The 20292-nt window shown below is 45.8% G+C and overlaps 1 protein-coding gene across 3 annotated transcripts in view; it reads right to left on the minus strand.

The window, feature by feature from the left end:
• The window catches only part of NFKB2 (nuclear factor kappa B subunit 2), an 86990-nt gene that overhangs the window by 17350 nt on the left and 49348 nt on the right, over nucleotides 1-20292 (minus strand). For all 3 annotated transcript variants that reach the window (XR_014525903.1, XM_083502490.1, XM_083502489.1), the window contains 7 exons: nucleotides 19213-19288; nucleotides 18849-18889; nucleotides 18621-18719; nucleotides 11820-11971; nucleotides 6746-6852; nucleotides 3342-3500; nucleotides 948-1052 (listed from right to left, as the gene is read on the minus strand). Coding sequence is in view for 2 of the 3 variants with exons in the window: in XM_083502490.1 (XP_083358616.1) it covers nucleotides 948-1052; nucleotides 3342-3500; nucleotides 6746-6852; nucleotides 11820-11971; nucleotides 18621-18719; nucleotides 18849-18889; nucleotides 19213-19288 (739 nt within the window). In the remaining variant the exon portion in view is untranslated. The remainder of the gene's footprint in view (nucleotides 1-947; nucleotides 1053-3341; nucleotides 3501-6745; nucleotides 6853-11819; nucleotides 11972-18620; nucleotides 18720-18848; nucleotides 18890-19212; nucleotides 19289-20292) is intronic.

The following is a 20292-nucleotide window of genomic DNA, read 5'->3' on the forward strand; positions in this document are numbered from 1 at the left end:
GGGATGCCTGCTCTAGAGCATCAGTTTCTCCCTTTCCCAAGCCATTTTCAGGCCACAAGTCTCCTCCGCAGCCACATGGGGTCTTCCTTCATTCCTTCTCCTTGTGCTAATGAAGAACCCTCCAAGGCCCAATTTACAAAGGGACCGTCTGCCTTGAAAAGCAATGTTTACACTTGCTTCTTCTGAAGCAAGCAAGCCTGGCAGAAACGCAACAAGTTGTCCTGTTCCATTCTAACAAATTTATTTACTTTTCGCAATCCTATTTTCTAGGGTTGTAACTGGGCTCCCTGGGACCTTAAGATGAAAGGGCAGGTAAGAAAGTGCATAAACAAACAAAAATACATATATATCTGTATTTGGAAAATCCTAGCCAAGTGAAGTAGTCTTGAGAACAAAGAAGAAACCAATACAACCAAGTCAGAATTTGGTCTCCATCCAGATTTCTGAAGAATGTTTAACAAGAGTACAAGGAATCAAGCTCTTAAGACTCACAGGCATAATTGGACAGGGTACCTCCAACATTTTTAAGCCTGTGGGCACATACAGATTTTTGAACAGATGTTGTGAGGACATCCTTTTCTGGTCACTTCTGTTCCTCCAGATCAACGCCCCCCAGCCCAGCCCACAGAAAAGGACCACGTGCACAGGCTTCTTTCCCAATGGATCTGAGTAAAAGTGAGATCCAGCAGAATCAATCCGAGCCTTCAAAAGCACGCAGAGATGAAATAATAAGTGTGCCACTGCTCTTGGAAAATCTTCCGAGAGAAACCATCCTCATAACCTCATGACCAAGGAGGCAGTGGCTTGGTCACCTTGTTGGCAACCCCGTCACCTTGTTGGCAACCCCGTCTGATGCTTCCTAATGTTCAAGACCTCGGGTGCCACTCCCCCAAAAACATCAACCAATGAAAGATAAGAAAATAAGGGGAATAAGGGACAGTGCTCACCTTTCTGGACTTTATCACACAGCAGGTAAACTTCATCCCCGCCTCGCACAGAGCCAGCTGTCTTGTCCATTCTTGAGATCTTCAGGTTGGAAGCCCCGGGAGATTCTGAAGAGCAAGGAAAAGGCAGAGCTGTGTAACTGAGATCCAGGCAGCTTTTTTGTATGTAATCATGAGTACAAATGTAAGAAAAGGGACTCCATACGAGAGCCACATTATTTCAAGCCAAATGTGCGCCTAGAGGATCACAAATTTTGGCTAGCCTCAGAAGCCCATTATTTTTTGCGATTACCATCAACCCACCCCTCTCATGTGCTCTAGCCATGCACCCAGAAGGTTCAGGGAAGGAATGTGTCAGTCTTTCCATTTGTGCGAAGCTATGGAGACTGAGGAGGAGAAGGGACCTCCAAAACGTGGTGCAGAGAGAGATTCAACTCTCTTCCATGTTCTGCGCAATGCAAGGAGATCTTGGTAGAAGGCCTCACTACACGCTCAGACAGGAAGTGATTTATGGCTACTACAGTGGTGCCTCGCAAGACGAAATTAATTCGTTCCGCTAGTTTTGTCGTCTTGCGGTTTTTTTCGTCTTGCGAAGCACGGTGTCGGGAAAGTTTTGGAAAAGCTTCAAAAAATCACCAAAGTCTTTAAAACCTCAAAAAAGGCTGCCACACCGCGTTCTATGAGTTGCTCCTCGAAGTCAAGTCGCAACTGTATTAATGGTGTTAAGAAAAAGGAAACAAACTTGCAAGATGTTTCCGTCTTGCGAAGCAAGCCCATAGGGAAAATCGTCTTGCGAAGCAGCTCAAAAAACAAAAAACCCTTTCGTCTAGCGAGTTTTTTGTCTTGCGAGGCATTCGTCTTGCGAGGTACCACTGTACTTGCCACCTGGTGGCCATAGTCTGTGGTGTCTCCCATACACCCTAGTTCCCCACACCCCACCTGAGCTCGTAAGCTCTCCAGCACAAATGTGAAGACTTGAAATTAGTGTTCTACAAAATCTGTAAGACCCAAAATATCAACAATCAGGCCCTGGGGAGAAGGATGGCATACTCCTCTCAACAGATGTGTCAACCTTGAGACCTAAATGCAGCTGTGGTGGTCTTCCCAATATCAGAGATCACGCTGAAGACAGGAGTTCCGGGATTAAAAACAACAACGTGATAAATTGTGTGCATTTGTTCGACCCTTTTACATGGTTTTGTATGTATTGTGGCATTTTACGCATTGTGACTTGCTGTTCTTTTTTTTATTACTAACGGTTTAGTAATTATTTATTGTAATTCTTAAGAGCGTTAAGCAGGGGTAGGCAACCTAAGGCCCGTGGGCCAGATGCGGCCCAATTGCCTTCTCATTCCAGCCTACGGACGGTCCGGGAATCAGTGTTTTTTTACATGAGTAGAATGTGTCCTGTTATTTAAAATGCATCTCTGGGTTATTTGTGGGGCATAGGAATTTGTTTATTTCCCCCCAAAAAATATAGTCCGGTCCACCACATGGTCTGAGGGGTGGTGGACCAGTCCACAGCTAAAAAAGGTTGGTAACCCCCAGCGTTAAGAATTTATGTTTAATTACAGTTTGCTGATATTTAATTTCATTGTGCACCATTATATTCTAATGGATTACTGAGCGTTGCTTTATTTGAAGTAAGTTGTTTATTTTAATGTTATGTATGCATTATGACTTTTTTTTGTACTTGAGATCAGCTTGTTACAAGGTGTGTGCATGATTTCTGTCATCTCTTTAGCTTGCAAACTGCCTTCCGTATAGTAATATAGAAAGGAGGTATACAAATAAAAAGTGAAACGAAAGCCAGTTGCTGCGAGCCAGCAGAACTCTTCTTAAGAACATAAGCAGCTGGATGAGGTCAAAGCCCCACCCAGCCCAGCAAGGTAAAAAGGTAAAGGTAAAGGACCCCTGGACAGTTAGGTCCAGTCAAAGGCAACTATGCAGATGTAGCACTCATCTTGCTTCAGGCCAAGGGACCCAGCGTTTGTCCACAGACAGCTTTCTGAGTCATGTGGCCAGCATGACTAAACCATTTCTGGTGCAACGGAACACCGTGACAGAAACCAGAGGGCATGGAAACGCCGTTTATCTTCCTGCCACAGCAGTACCTATTTATCTACTTGCACTGGTGTGCTTTTAAATGCTAGGTTGGCAGGAGCTGGGACAGAACGATGGGAGCTCACTCAGTCATGGGGATTTGAACCGCCAACCTCCCGATCGGCAAGCCCAAGAGGCTCTGTGGTTTGGACCATACTGTGGCTAACCAGATGCCGATGTTCAAAACCTGGCCAAGCAGTAGACACAGTGGCAAATGCTTGCTCCATGGCTCTCCTCCAAACAAGGGTGAAACCCCAACTGAGGTCAGTCTACGAACCAAGAGAGAAGACTTACTGCTGTCATGGATAGGGTCCGAGATAACCGGCTTCAGCGCCAGGCTGAAGTTCCCACTGCTGTCACGAAGGTAGGCGCTGAATCGCAGCCGGACAATGCTGAGGTCCATTGTTTTCTTCAGCTCCTTAGCCTCTTGCTCAATCTCCTCTTCTTCAGATTCTGCCAAAGTAGATGCTGAATTATACACCTGGCAAACGAGGGCTACTACATCCACAAACCCTGGGGCCCTGTACGTCTTAGTGTACCCTTCCCTACCAAAGGCAAGAGGTCATCTCATAATGTCTCTGAAGGACAACAAGGACCCCATCCCTGCTGTATGGGCTGCCTTTGAAAATAATGTCATCTGTGATGATGGGATCTGTCCAGCCTGGGCACCAAAGGTTTTTTTGAAAGATATGCTTGAACAACCCTGGCTTAATGGTCCTCTTGCTTAGGGCCAGGCGATATCTGATATTAAACATCACAATATATCACCAACTAAACATTGCGATATACTGATATATGACAATGTCAGAAATAAGGATGGAGCTATGTAGAGGCATTGGGCTGGCTTCAGTTTTTCCCATTATTTTTGCACAGCACACACACACACATCGTGATTCGCGATATATTGCCAGGTCAAAAATTACAAAACAGATATCACAATATGGACTTCAAACAGGTTTTGGGCGATATGTCACTATATCACCCAGCCCTACTCTTGCTATCAGAGTAACTATGCATGAGGCAGGATGCTCTCAGCGGTTTGCAAACGCATGTCATGTATACAATCTCCGCCTGCCATATGAACCAACAGCTGGGAGAGAAATTATTTTGGATCTACATGGCGCTAAGACTCCTGCAGCAATTGCTGTGTGTTCTCTCCCACCCCTGGGGGACCCCGGTGGGCTTTCCCCACACTCTACTAAAACACATGGCTTCTTGGAAGTGGCTCCCATGTAGCAGGATGGGAGTTGAAGTGTGTCCTTGTTGTTGGCAAGCGGAAAGCCAATTACCTAACATTTGCATAGTGCCTTGAATTTTTGAAGTGCTCCATATAATCCTTGCAGTAACTGCGCGTAAGAGAGGTCAGAATCACGATCTCCAAATTACAGGTTGGTGATCCAAGGTCAAGAAATTGCAACTGGCCCAAAGGCACCTACAAAGTTTACAGCAGAGGCAAAGATCCGAACCCAGAATTTCTGGGCTCCTGCACCTTTACTGGGTTGATAACTGTGCAGGAAACTAGTTTACAAATTATATCGAAAAGACACAAAGGTCCACATTATACCGGGCATACTGAGAAAAGCGGAATTGAGTTGGTTAGAAAGTTATGTCAGTCAACCCCTCATAATAGCTTCTGATGTCTCAAACAAAACCTTGGGGGCTACAGCAAGGGCGACCCTGACTTGTTTTTGGACCATTACACCCTGGAAAAACACCTGAACAAGTTGTCCCATTTTAATCAAACCCATGTGAGTGAGTCTTCCACTGGAAGCACAAAGCTCCCACTAGGGCCACTGAAGAGCCCAGCTTCTAGAAAGTCATACTTCAATGCCGGCCCCTATTTTAAGGGGCAATCTGACAGAAAGCGAAGAAGAAAGGAACATTACACAAGCTCGAATGCGAGGTTTGTTCCCAGGTTTCAAGCCCAAGGGCCTGGCAATAGAAAGGGAAGCTCATGCTAAGCTCCAGCAAGCCATTCCTCTCGCATGCTGTGTTCTGTTCTCAACCCTGTTCTGTTCTGCCCTTTCACCACTCTCCTCTCCCTAATTTCAGTCTTCCCCTTTCCTGTACAGGTAAAGGTAAAGGGACCCCTGACCATTAGGTCCAGTCGTGACCGACTCTGGGGTTGCGGCGCTCATCTTGCTTTACTGGCCGAGAGAGCCAGCGTACAGCTTCCGGGTCATGTGGCCAGCATGACTAAGCCACTTCTGGTGAACCAGAGCAGCACACGGAAATGCCGTTTACCTTCCCGCCGGAGCAGTACCTATTTATTTACTTGCACTGGCATGCTTTCAAACTGCTAGGTGGGCAGGAGCTGGGACCGAACAACAGGAGCTCACCCCGTCATGGGGATTCGAACCGCCAACCTTCTGATCGGCAAGAGGCTCTGTGGTTTATTTTTATAAAATATTTATTGAAGTTTCACAAACAAACACAGACAAAAAAGAAAAAACAAGTATAATTTCAAATCCTTATTTTCTTAAAACTTACTTCACCGACCTCCTCATACCTCCCCTTTCTGCATTCCAATTTCAAATATTAGTTCAGCAAATCCTCACCCTTAATTTTATCTAATTGTTAACCTTTCTTTTCTTTTGACTTAATCTTTACAGCTGTAATCCACTTAATTTCTAAACCAACATCATTCTAATATTCATGAGGCTCTGTGGTTTAACCCACAGCGCCACCCGCGTCCCTCCCCTTTCCTGTACCTTGCCCCTATTAGGTACACCAGATTTCAAGCCCCCCCCCCCCAATACCCCAGAAAGGGGTGATTTTGAGTTAAAGGGCCTTCCTTCCAATTCCAGAGGTAGTGGGAAGGATCAGATTGCGGCCACTCTATAGAGGGCAATGCCTTCTACACACGCTCAGAGGCACAGTTCTGCATGGAAACCCAAAATCCTTTAAAGTCAGGTGCGTAGACTCATTGTCACCTGGATAGCTCGGTTGGTTAGAGTGTGGCGCTGGTAACACCAAGGTTGCAGGTTCGATCACCGTATGGGACAGCTGCAAATTCCTGCATTGCAGGGGGTTGGACTAGATGACCGGCAGGGTCCCTTCCAACTCTACAATTCTAATTCTATGACTGCTGTCTTGGGGAAGCCAGGCACATCCAAAACCTCAGCCATGTTTTGTAAACTAAGAATGCTATTAAGAGGAAAATTGTGCGAAGCTTCTTGTCACTGGCAAGTAACTCTTTTTCACTCATACTTAACCACCGTCTGCCATGCTAACACTTTACACCAATTGACTTGTTGCACATTTCAAGTGAGAAACGTGGTATGAATCTTGCTCCTCTAGTCCCAGAGTGAACTGGGACTGATCCAGTACAGTGGTACCTCGGGTTAAGTACTTAATTCCTTCCGGTGGTCCGTTCTTAACCTGAAACTGTTCTTAACCTGAAGACCACGTTAGCTCATGGGGCCTCCTGCTGCTGCCATGCCGCCGAAGCACAATTTCTGTTCTCAACCTGAAGCAAAGTTCTTAACCTGAAGCACTATTTCTGGGTTAGCGGAGTCTGTAACCTGAAGCGTAAGTAACCTGAAGCGTATGTAACCTGAGGTACCACTGTACTCCAAATCAGTTATAGAACCTCAACACATACACACACACACACACACAAATAGTTTAACATGTAGAGGGGCAGACAGTTCCTAGCAAACCACTCCCCAGATGTTTACTTCCCAGTTCAAGGTCACCTGTCAGAGACTGCACTCTGGTTCGCAACTTCTGCTTCTTCAGCTTGTCCCGGATGACCTCCATCATGTTTTTCTTGGTCACATGGAGCACACCCAGGTTGTTAAATCTGAGAAAGGACAAATCAACACCTCATGTCAGTGGAAGTGCCTAGTTGGGCAGCGATCACCCAAGAACAAGAGCAGGAGATCCCAGTCACCACTACTGGGGCTGAACACGTCTTGAAAATATTTAATGGAAGACAAAAAGCACAGGTAACAAGAGGTCAGAATAAAAACAACTTATTTAACTCCCCATGTTAATAAAAGGTAAAAGGTAAAGGACCCCTGGAAAAGTCCAGTTGAATTTGACTATGGGGTGTGGCACTCATCTCCGCTTTCAGGCTGAGGGAGCCAGTGTTTGTCCACAGAAAGCTTTTCCTGGTCATGTAGCAAGCAGGACTAAACCACTTCTGGTGCATGGAACACAGTGACGAGTGCCACAGCCCATGGAAACGCTGTTTACCTTCCCGCCGCAGTGGTACCTATTTATCTACTCACACTGGTATGCTTCAAACTGCTAGGTTGGCAGGAACTGGGACAAAGCAATGGGAGCTCTCCTGTGTTAACAAAGGGGCATGACAAATAAACAAGAGGCGGTCACGCTGTTGTGCATGTAGAATCAATTAACCGCAATGAAATCTAAAATGCATCAGCTTTTCTCTTTTGCTCTTCTAAAAGAAATGGAAGAAGAGACAGAGCACTGTACTTTGCTTGCTCTAAATTCTGCAGGCCTACTGTGCAGTGAAAAGAAACAGTCGAGTAAACCTCTACCTGGTCAAATCTCCATTTCAAGTTTGGATTTCGTGGGTTTTTTTGCTGGATCTGGATAAACAATATTGACATCAAGATCTGACTAGAACCCATGAACCTATCTCTTTTAGAGCAGTGTTTCCCAACCTTGGGCCTCCAGCTGTTTTTGGACTACAACTCCCATCATCCCTAGCTAGCAAGACCAGTGGTCAGGGATGATGGGAATTGTAGTTCAAAAACAGCTGAAGGCCCAAGGTTGGGAAACACTGTTTTAGAGCATCAGCAGGTAGCTAAATGATCGGAAGAAACAGCAAAATTTACCCAGTGGGCTGCCGTGACTAGAGTATTGACCATTCATTCTCCTCAACATTAAGACAATATCCTGGGAAAGGTGACCCCACCTATCAATCTCTGGAGCAAAGGTTTTTGACCGTCCTGTCTTGATCACTAAGGGGAAGAAGCCACCTCCCCCGGTCAAGCCCAGTTCATCAATAATAATAATAATAACAACAATAATAATAATAATTTAGTATTTGTACCCCGCCCATCTGGCTGGGTTTCCCCAGCCACTCTGGGCGGCTTCCAACAAAGATTAAAAATACATCAAAATGTCATAAATTAAAAACTTCCCTGAACAGGGCTGCCTTCAGATGTTTTCTAAAAGTCAGATAGTTGTTTATCTCTTTGACATCTGGTGGGAGGGCGTTCCACAGGGCGGGCGCCACCACCGAGAAGGCCCTCTGCCTGGTTCCCTGTAGCTTTGCTTCTCGCAGGGAGGGAACCACCAGAAGGCCCTCGGAGCTGGACCTCAGCATCCAGGCAGAACGATGGGGGTGGAGACGCTCCATCAGGTATACTGGGCCGAGGCCGTTTAGGGCTTTAGAGGTCAACACCAACACTTTGAAGTGTGCTCGGGAAATGAGCAAAATGAGGCCCTTCCTCATCTGCCACTCGACTCAGCCTTCTTCTGTTTTTAATGTTTCACTACTGTCAACATGGCAGCAGAGCAGCAGTGCCTCTTCCCCTCCTCTCTGCCTTATTCTGAGGGAAGGAAGCGGTTAGGCATTCTTTAAGAAAATATAAAGAACTGAGGAAGGGCCTCCTTCTCTTCCTCCAAACAAGGAAGGGAGATGCGCTGCCGCATTGGCAGCCAATAAGGATTGAAAACAACAGAAAGGGGCCTGCAGTGTTGATTCTGCTGCGAGGCCATATCCTGCACCAGTCTAGAAAAGCTGAAGTCATTAATGTGTGGAGGAGAAGGGAGACTTTCCCAGTAGCAGCCAACCAGTTCATTTACAAAACTCAGTTCTGGCACCTCTCAGGTGCCATTATAAGAGAACAAGCAATGTGTTCATGGTGAATTCTGGCACCTGAGGGAATTTTAGAAAATTAGCAGTGGAAGAAAGTGAAATAAACACAAAACAATATGGGATGGGAGTCTTCCACCCATTGACAGTGGAAGCTCCTGAATAACACACACACACAAACTTAGCTTACTCGCAGACAAAGCCCTCCATGAGCCAGCCAAACACAGCCAAAGGTCAGGTGCTTAATGGGACTCATGCAAACAGGTTCAAGAGACAAGAGTTCAAACAGAGTAACGTTTCCACACAGGAAATCTGTGCACTGTTGAGCAAGTGCTGGGCACGATTCAAAGGCAAGACGTGGACATGCTGAAGATTAAACCCAGGACACTGAAAAATGCCATGGATGATTGATCTGCCTAGACAAAGGCCTCAATCCAGGCTTGACTGAAGGAAAGAATTTGATTTATGGATGTTTTGAAGGCATTATTTACATGGGCTCAACACCAAATACATTCTCAATGGGGTAGTGCCACCAAGTGCCAAGTCCTCTTCCTCGTCTCCTTCCCCCACACCTCTGTTTTAAGGATGATGATTTAATTCCTGAAATGGGAATGTTTACTTATGTTAAATTACTGTGTAGTTTTAACATGGGGTTTTTCCTTTTGCAGTAGCTCTCATGTGATTGGCTGGCTGTGAGTCACACGAGAGAGGCATTCTGTTGTGTTGTGACTGTTATTCCAGCAACTGTCATTTTTAACTGCTTTCTGCTCTCTGTGTGTGGAGAATGGCTGCTGAGAGACTTCTCAGGATACCGCTGAGGACAATGTTGTGTCAGAGTGATCTGTCTGAAGTGAAACAGACAGAGGAAGATCCCTAAATATTACTAAGGAGAAACCTGTGCAGAAGCTCTCTATAACAAAGTGAATAAGCATGAGGTTGTGAATATATTCTTTTCAGTTAATGAAAGTGAAGTTCTCTTTGAATATAGAGAGTTTGGACAATGTATAGTCATTACAATGAAGTTATCATCTAGAAGTGTTAGCTTCCTCACTTCCTAACTCCTACTCTTACTTTGCATTTCAACAATATATTTTCCCACAGGAAAGGAAAAGAAAGGCACCCATCTGAGTCTGGGGGAGCAAGTGGGTGAATCTGAAGAGCAACAATAGGGCCAATAGCTCTAGAGCCAAAAAACCACTCTACCCTCCTGACAAAAGCCAGTTAAGAATTGGGAAAGGATTCTTAACCACTGGAATTGGGGAGATGTGATGGACAGCTAGACTTGCCTCCAGAAATAGATGGGCAAACTTACTCTTCACAGCATATCCTCCTCCTCTGAGAAAGAACAATTCTGTTTTATGCTTGCATTAAACTCATCAAATTTATCTTACAATAAAGAAAAGTGCAACAAAAAATAAGAAAACTAATTAAGACATCAGAGCCTAATGGCGACATAAGGCTCAGCCATCTGGTTCTGAGAGCATGCTGTGGTCTAGAAGTTGCCAGTTCAACCGTCAGCTAAGTCCAGGAAGAGGAAATGCTCTCAATATTTTATACTGCAATAAATGACTGCTCCAAAATTCCTAACTAATTGGTTAAGTGTGCAGTATTTGGCCAGTCTAAAATATCCAGCTGTACAGTGGTACCTCAGTTCTCAAACATCTCTGTTGACAAACATTTTGGAACCCGAACACCGAAAACCCAGAAGTACCGTATTTTTCGCTCCATAAGACACACTTTTCCCCTCCTAAAAAGTAAGGGGAAATGTGTGTGTGTCTTATGGAGCGGAGGCAAGGGGGAGGCAGGCAGGAAAAGCCCCCAAAAGCCGCACACAAGCTCCGCACAGCTCTTGCGGGCTTTTCCTCAGGAGGAAGAAGGCCAGTCAGTCCCTTCTCTCCCTCGTAGAAAAGCCCACAGAAGCCATGCGCTCCTTAAAGTGTGCACGGCTCCTGTGGGTTTTTGCGGGAGGTGGGAGTATTGCCATAGCCACGCGCAGCCTCTCCCTGCCAGAGAGGTTGCGCGCTGCTATGGCAGAAGCCAAGACAGCGAGCGGGATGGATCCCACTCACTGTCTTGGCTTCCTCTTTAGCCGCGCGCAACCTCTCCAGCCGGGAGAGGCTGCGTGGGGCTCAAGAAGCCATAGCCGCACGCAGTCTCTCCCGGGGCTCTTTGGGGCTGGGGGGGGGACCCGGGCTTCCCCGGCAGCCCCAAGAAGCTCACGGAGCAGTGGGAAGGCTGTGCGCCTTTCTGCTGCTCCCGGACCTGCTCTTTGGGGCTGGCGGTGGACTTCCCCCGGCCAGCCCCAAAGAGCAGGTTGAAAGGAACCCGAAGCCTCCGGAGAGCAGCAGGAACTCCCGCCGTGCTTCGGAGGCTTCGGGTTGCCTTCACTGAAGCCTAGAGAGCGAGAGGGGTCGGTGCGCTCTCCAGGTTTTCCAAGGTAGCTGCCTGAAGGCGACTGAATGCACCTTGAACGGCACCTTGTTTTAGAGGGGGAGAACAAGAAAAAAATAATTTCCCCCCTCTCTGTGCAGCACCTCCTGGCGCTTCATTGAAGGGGTGCTGGGCAAAGAGGGGGGGGGGATTTTTTTCTCTTGTTCTCCGCCTCTAAAACAAGGTGCGTCCTATGGTCGGGTGCATCCTATAGAGCGAAAAATACGGTAAATGCTTCCATTTTCAAGCACACCTCGGAAGTTGAACAGCTTCTGCTGTGTATTTTTCAATTTTCTCAATTGAATTTGCTGATTTGTTTTGCGCCTTGGTTTTCTAACGTTTCGGAACACAAACGGTGTTCCAGAACGGATTACATTCAAGACCCAAGGTACCTCTGTATTGTGAGTTAAGTGCCATTTCTTTCAAGAAACGCTTAGCTCTAGCTCGACAGAGCCAAAAATATAGTCAGAATTCTGCTTTTTACAAAATCAGAATTTGACAGAAAAGCGTTACTATCTACAACTCCCCACCCGCCAGCTCATACGTACTGTGCTGTCATGTCCTTGGGGCCCACAGTTACAATGCAATTGCCGGCTTCGTTGCACTGCTTTCCCACGAGGCTGTGGGCGTGCACCTGCGGAGGGTCAGTGTGAGTCACCAGGTCCACTTCTATCCTAGCCATCCCGAAATAATTGGAGATCTGGCAATGAAAAAGAAGAACACGGAAGTCCAAGTGATTAGAGTCCAGCCAGAGAGAGGACAATTCTTTGTAACACATGCTTTTAGGCCTATGGATCCGTTTTTCTCCCCAGAATTCCCATCAGCAATATTACTGGGTTAATTTGAAACCAGAGTAAGCCCACAGTTTCGCATTGTGAAAATGGACTTCGCCTCAACCTGGGCTCGTACATTCCCACCCCAACCCCCTGCCAGCCTCCTTCAACACAGCTGCAAGGAATGTGGAAGCTTCCATTTTACTTTATTTTTTAACTGCGACTTGCTGCTTCATCCAAATACAGTGGTACCTCGTGTTATGGATGGGATCCGTTCTGGAGGCCCGTCCGCAACGTGAAATGTCCACAACTTGAAACGCTGCATCTGCGCAGACACACAGCGCAATTTAGCACCTCTGCGCAGGCGCAAGCGGCAAAACCTGGAAGTAACCTTTTCTGGTACTTCCAGGTTGCCGCGGGACATAACGCGAAAAGACGCAACATGAAGCGGACGCAACACAAGGTAGGACTGTAGAAATAACTACCGTATTTTTCGCTCTATAAGGCGCACCAGACCACAAGATGCACCTAGTTTTTGGAGGAGGAAAACAAGAAAAAAAATATTCTGGATCTCAGAAGCCAGAACAGCAAGAGGGATCGCTGCGCAGTGAAAGCAGCAATCCCTCTTGCTGTTCTGGCTTCTGGGATAGCTGCGCAGCCTGCAGTCGCTCCATAAGACGCACACTCATTTCCCCTTACTTTTTAGGAGGGAAAAAGTGAGTCTTATACAGCAAAAAATACGGTAGTTAAATCTTCACCACAGATAGCAGAGGAAGGGCAACTTCAAGCCACGGTTTATGAAGCTGGGTCGCTTCTGCTAGCCACAGTTAAGATTAATTGGTTTAGGGCTCAGACAACATGCTATGCTATGATTAATCCAAAGTGGAAGTGGAAGGTTCCAATCTCCTCACAGAGAGGGAGAGCACCCAAGTCAGGGAAGATGGTAGGCTCATTCTTGTAATCTAAGCCACAGTTTAGCATTATGCCAGAACACAGCCACAATTTACCTAGCACAAAGCCATTTTCAAGGCATAGCTTCTTGAAAGCAACCATCAACTACCCAACAAAGCACTCGGTAAAAATTTCAGGACAGGGCCCTGAATCAGTAAGTTTACTAGTCTGGTGTAGACTTTAAGAGTCACCTCTAAAGGGACCCTGCATTACAGCCAGATTTCACAATCACAATTTTAAATTATTAAATGTTAAAAGTTTGCATTTTAAAATGCAGATTGCAGCCAGATACAGATAAAATAAGGTATGAAATATAATTGTAATAATAATAATAATAATAATAATTTTTATTTATACCCTGCCCTCCCCAGCCAAGGCTGGGCCCAGGGTAGCTAACAAGCAATAATAAAAACAAGTTGAATGATTACAACTTAAAAACAAAATTAAAATACAACATTAAAATATTGAAATATTAAAATGTAGCCTCATCGCAATACGATTACAATTGTAATAATAATAATAATAATAATTTATTATTTATTATTTATACCCTGCCCATCTGGCTGGGTTTCCCCAGCCACTCTGGGCGGCTTCCAACTGAATATTAAAAACAGTACAGCTTCAAACATTAAAAACTTCCCTAAAGAGGGCTGCCTTCAGATGACTGAAGTTTATAGTTGCTAGTAAATTTTGGTAACGTTTCCCACACCATGCAAGTTTTATGTAAAGCATAATAGAATACTTTTTTTTACAGCTGTGAGCTTGAAAGGAATGAACATAATTACATAATTGTAGCCAAAGTAATTCATTTTCTGTTATTACAAAGAAAAAACCGCTGGTGCAGGATTTGGGTTTCTTCACAACAAAGCCTGACTGTACTTTGTGTACACCGGAAATGGGACTCCCTTTTTTTTCTTTCGGTCTAAAAGGGATGGGCCTCACACAAACGTAGCACAAATTATCTCCAAAGACTACAGTCAGCTTTTCTTTCCGCTGCCACAGATCCCAACATACGCAACCTTACACAAAATGAATCTTTACACTTTAAGTAGCCATCAGAAAGCCAATGCACTCAGGAGTTCTAGAATAAATAATAATAATGTCACTAATCAATGGTGTCTCAACAACATGAGCACTCCCTGCAGCTCTAGTAACTGCACAGAACTGAAAAACTAGAAAAAAAGACAAAATAGTTTACTTATAAAGAAGGGGCTAGACAAATGTTAAAAGGAAGGCAGAAGAGTGGATTAGACTAACTAGATAGGGAATGGTTGTTTACTTCTTTTTAACATCTGAAACAGATTTCACCACACTAATGTTGAACAAGAGCTTTAACTCCTATCTATCGCAAGTGTTTATTTTTTCCCCATCCAGTAATACTTGGGAAAAATTGCCCCGCAAAATAAAGGCTGCTGCAGCAACAAAGTTCTGAGAAAAACCAGGCGGAGCTGTGGAAAATCATTAACACCTTCGTTTAGCAATGCATCCTAAAACGGACGGCTCAGGTAAACCAGTCAATCTGTGACGCCCAAGGAAACTCCAACTGACAAGCCTGAAGCTAAAAATAAAAATTGGCCAATTCGCCTGAAATTCAACCCCACAGCGATTTGCCACTTCTAGGTATCTGCTGCCCCTTCACAACGCTGCAATCCTGCAACTGGCAGCAGCCACTGTGCCCCCTCATGCCATTAAGAAACACTGCTGTTCTCCTCCCACCTTTGTTCCCAATGCAGATCTTTATTTCCCCCTCCCCTTGTTCCTGAGGTAGAACTTCACCCACACCTTCTTCCCTCGCGGGGGAGAGCAGCCGCCATTTTGTGGTCCGCCTCAGGAGCCCAATGGTCTTGGGCCCACCCTGGCCCTCCAGCTGCGCTGGTTGGGGTTGCTCAAATACAACTTCCATCAGCGCCAGGAGGACAGCAGGTCTCGACTCCGTACATCGGCCCAGTCACTAGTCCTTCAGGACGCCATGACCTGCCAATTTCCTTCCCAATGATAAGGCGCAGCTCCTCTCACTCACAGCCGCTGTGCCGTTTTGCCTTGTGCTACTTTCCCCATCTTCCTGGTCTCTGCCACCATTTTGTTCCCTCACATCAGGCCCAGATTAAAGCAACTGGGTGCCTTTGACTAAGAGACTTTGAGAGGCCCAAACTCAACAGCACCTGATCATGAGAAACGAAACTTTGTTCTCTTTTTTACTGTTCCATGGATTGCAAGAAGATCAAACCTATCCATTCTTAAGGAAGTCAGCCCTGAGTGCTCACTGGAAGGACAGATCCTGAAGCTGAGACTCCAATACTTTGGCCACCTCATGAGAAGAGAAGACTCCCGGGAAAAGACCCTGATGTTGGGGAAAATGGAGGACACAAGGAGAAGGGGACAACAGAGGATGAGATGGTTGGATAGTGTTCTCAAAGCTACCAGCATGAGTTTGTCTAAACTGCGGGAGGCAGTGGATGACAGGAGTGCCTGGCATGCTCTGGTCCAGGGGGTCACGAAGAGTCGGACACGACTAAACGACTAAACAACAACAAAAGCAACTGGGCCTAGTCAGGCATAGGCAAACTCGGCCCTCCAGATGTTTTGAGACTACAATTCCCATCAACCCTGACCACTGGCCCTGTTAACTAGGGATGGTGGGAGCTGTAGTCCCAAAACATCTGGAGGGCCGAGTTTGCCTATGCCTGGCCTAGAGAGTAAACTCTGCCTTCCTCCCCCCACAAAAAATGGCAAGAGACCAAGGCCCCACTAGGTTATGAGGCCCTGGGCTGCAATATGTAAATCCAGCACGGAAGGTACATTCTTGCTTTTCATGTCCTTGCCTGCTTTGCACAGCTGAAGGGAAACTGAGCAATCGTCAGCCTCTCCAGCGCTCGCTTCCTTCATGGCACACAGACATTCCTGATATTAAGTACTATGAAGTTTGAATGCCTTCTAATTAAGTCCCTTCTTCCCCCAATTCTCCACCTCCTCTTCCTTCTTCCTCAAGCCTCACCCTCCACTAAAAGCCTTCCCGTCAGATGACTCAACCCATCCGCTCTACACTCTTTGCCTCTGGGGTCTCTTCACAACTTATTCCCAGTGACTCAACCTGCCCCAATGTTTAATTCCATTGATTAAAATCAATGATTTTTAAAAAAAATTTTAAAAAACACCCGATTTTTTTAAAATCTGTTTTTTTTAATTTCAATTGGATTTTTAAAATAAAATGCTTTTGGAGGAAAAATCGTTCTAAAGATAGTTTTCTATTTAAGTTACACTACAGTCCAAAGGCTATTCATCAGGAAATAAGGATTTAAGTTTTTCATGTGTGCTAAAACTCCATCTAAGTTTTTTTATTTTATTGTTTAACCGCATCAGTTAACAAACATGGATACATATGCTATAATGTTATTGTTTTAGTTAAATAAATTGTTTTAATTGTTTTAAAGTAAATGATTGGTTTTTCTCCTTCCAATAAAGCACAGCAGAAAAGTTGTCCGAATATAAACAGTTAACTTATTAAACCTCACAATAATTTCATAATTATCTGTCTGTGTATTCCTAACAGTATAACCAAATCAGCAATTTTTAATGTAACTGTAAAAAACCACTCTGAAAAATCCCAAAAATGAAACCTCCATCTGGTTGTAAATATTAAGATTATACCAGCAAGAATGAGTCTTTCTGTAATAAAATGATTTCAATCAAGTCTTACTGACTAGTGATTTAAATCAAATCCACCCTGATTTAAGCTAAATGGAAATGCTCCATTCCTTCAGAGGAGCTGGACGGCAAAACGCATTTGATCCCTAAGCAACTAAGCACCTCAGCCAACAAGAGCAAGGTGATATTTTCACAACACCTGCCAGGTATAATGTTGCTAAGTGTGTCCTAAAGTGCAGGTGGATGAAGACTGCAAACCAAGTACAGTGGTACCCCGCAAGACGAATGCCTCGCAAGACGGAAAACCTGCAAGACGAAAGGGTTTTCTGTTTTGGAGGCGCTTCGCAAGACGAATTTCCCTATGGGCTTGCATCGCAAGACGAAAGCCCATAGGGAAATGCTGGCGGTCGGGAGCAAAGACTTTCGCCCACAGCCGGCCTTCAGAAGAGGACCTCTTCTGAAGGCCGGCGGGGGGCAAAAGTCTTTGCTCCCCCCCGCCTGCCTTCCCCCCGCCTGCCCCGGGCGATCTTAAAACGCTGGCGGGCGGGAGCGAAGCGTTCGCTGCCGACCCCCAGCATTTTAAAATCTCCAAGGGACAGCAGAGAAGTCTCTGTCCCGGGGAGGTTTTAAAATGCTGGGGGTCGGGAGCGAAGCGCTGCCGACCCCCAGCATTTTAAAATCTCCCCGTGTCCCGGGAAGGTTTTAAAATGCTGGGGGTCGGCAGCGCTTCGCTCCCGACCCCCAGCATTTTAAAACGCTGTTCCGAAGGGGGGGCGGGGACACCTGCCCCAGCCGCCCCACTTCGGAACGCTGTTCCGAAGTGGGGAGGGGGGGCGGGGACACCTGCCCCAGCCGCCCCACTTCGGAAAGCTGTTCCGAAGTGGGGAGGGGGGGCGGGGACACCCGCCCCAGCCGCCCCACTTCGGAACGCTGTTCCGGGGCGGGGGGCGGGAACACCTTCTGAAGGCGGGCAGGGGGCGAAAGTCTTTGTCCCCCCTGCCTGCCTTCCCAGGGGCTTTTAAATCGCCCCGGACAGCGGAGAAGTCCTCCGCTGTCCGGGGCAATTTTAAAATGCCGCCCGCCAGCATTTTAAGATCGCCCCGGACAGCGGAGAAGTCCTCCGCTGTCCCAGGGTTTTTTAAAATGCTGGGGGTGGGAAGAAAAGCCCTTGTCCCCCCCCCCAGCCTTCAGAAGAGGTCCGGGGACAGACTGTCCCCGGACCTGGTCTGAAGGCGGTTTCCCTAGGAACGCATTAATTGATTTTCAATGCATTCCTATGGGAAACTGTGCATCACAAGACGAAAAAAACCGCAAGACGAAGAGACTTGCGGAACGAATTAATTTTGTCTTGCGAGGCACCACTGTATTTCATTGGCACTTTGTACTCCTCCCAAAGCAACAGATGTCCATCTGCTAGTCAAAAAGGCTATCCTAAGTGGGAATACCAGTGGCCCACGAGAGTTTGGCTGTTCTTAAAAAAAAAAAATAATTAAAGATCTTCAAATATAGCCCAACCAAATACTGATTAAACCATCTGATGCTCTCACCTTCAGATAGTTTAATCAATATTTGGTTGGGCTATATTTCAATACACTGAATCTAACAAAAGGGCACAATATGAATGGACTCTCCCTGCCCTATGGAAAAAGACAGATATTGACAAACTGGGAAAAATAAAGCAGCTCCCTTCAACGACTGGACTGAATATATGTCCAAACTCGCTACACATGAACAAGTTGCCTACAAACGGAGACTTGCCATGGACAAATGCAACAATATTTCAAATTCATTTTATAAATACAGTATTAGGTTAAGGTCTGGTTAACTACAATGTTTTTGGGGGGTAATGTATACCATTTTGTTGTTGTTCTGCTTTCTACACGGGTACCATTTCTTCTTTATGTGTCTTATCTTACTCTTATGTACTTTTTATCTTGCAATGAAGAATATACATTTTTTTTAAAACTATCTCATGCTCACCTTAACTGTGGGGTAAGTCTTATGTCCCTTCTCACTAGATGCTCCAGGAAGCCCACCATGTGAGGGACCTTCACAGCCATATCGGAACCGGAAACCTCGCTGTGGAAGACAAAGACATCCCATTACATGGCCAGTTACACCAAACCAAGACATTGGGGAAAGCGTGCTTGCAACAGCATATATATAGCTGGGGCAACTCAGTTCAGTGACAAATGATTACATCCATACCTGCTTTGGCTGCTCAATTATAGTGAGGAACGGGCCTTCAACTGTGGATAAAAAAAAAAAAAATATCCTGATTGGACCAATGTATACACAACCTCATGCAATTCCGTTAAGCCAGTGTTTCTCAAACTTCGGTCCCCAACTGTTGTTGGACTACAACTCCCATCATCCCTAGCTAGCAGGACCAGAGGTCAGGGGTGATAGGAGTTGTAGTCCCAACAGCTGGGGACCCAAGTTTGAGAAGCACCAACTGTTGAGCAACAGTTTATATCCATAACACAATATGCACAAGCTCAACTGAAACTTCCCCTCCCTTGTAATTTATCATTCCCCAAGGCACATATAAACTCCCAAAAGCATTCATTACCCGTTTCCATGAGATCCTTATGCTCCATCAAATGAGGGCCAAACTGGAAATCGTCGTATTCTATCCCGTCCAAGCACTGAAAACAGAATAGGGGGACAAGACAGAAATCTTATGACACATTTGGCACAAGTGTGACAGAAGGGCCACAGAATTACAGTGAGGGGAGATGTATTTGATCCCCTGCTAAATTTGCCCATTTGCCCTTTGATGAAGAAATGACCAGTCTATAATTTTAATGGTAGGTTTATTGTAGATGTGAGAGACAGAATAACAACAGGAAAACCCCCCAGAAACCCAGAAGACAAAAGTCAGAGATTGATGCGCATTACAGTGGTGCCTCGCAAGACAAAAAGAATCCGTTCTGTGATTCTCTTCATCTAGCGGTTTTTTCGTCTTGTGAAGCAAGCCCATTGAAGGATTAGCGGATTAGCGTTATTAGTGCTTTTAGCGGCTTATCTGCTGATCGATCAGCTGATAAGCGGCTTAGCGGCTTGGAAAAAGGGGGGAGGGGAAAAAACCAGCAGGAACTCGCAAGACATTGTCGTCTTGAAAAGCAAGCCCATAGGAAATTCGTTTTGCGAAGCACCTCCAAAATGGGAAACTCTTTCGTCTAGCGAGTTTTCCGTCTTGCGAGGCATTCGTCTTGCGGGGCACCACTGTATAATGAGTGAAATAAGTATCTGATCCCATATCAGATATCAGCCAACTGGTATCTTCACTGTATGTAACGAGCTAAGATTGGAAGCACCTGCTGTAAGGGAGAGGTCTTACCTGTAATCCCAGCTCGTCACAGTATCTGTACAAAAGACACCTGTCGACAGAAGCAATCAATCCAGCAGATTCCAAAGTAGCCACCATGACTAAGACCAAAGAGCTGTCCAAGGATGTCAGGGATAAGATTGTAGACCTGCACACGGCTGGACTGGGCTACAAGACTATTGCCAAGCAGCTTGGTGAGAAGGTGACAACAGCTAGTGCAATAATTCGCAAATGGAAGAAACACAAAATAACTGTCAACCTCCCTCGGTCTGGGGCTCCATGCAAGATCTCATCTCATGGAGTTGCAGTGATCAATGAGAA

This window comes from Podarcis liolepis (assembly GCF_965112155.1).
Source record: "Podarcis liolepis genome assembly, chromosome: 5".
In the NCBI taxonomy this organism is placed as follows: domain Eukaryota; kingdom Metazoa; phylum Chordata; class Lepidosauria; order Squamata; family Lacertidae; genus Podarcis; species Podarcis liolepis.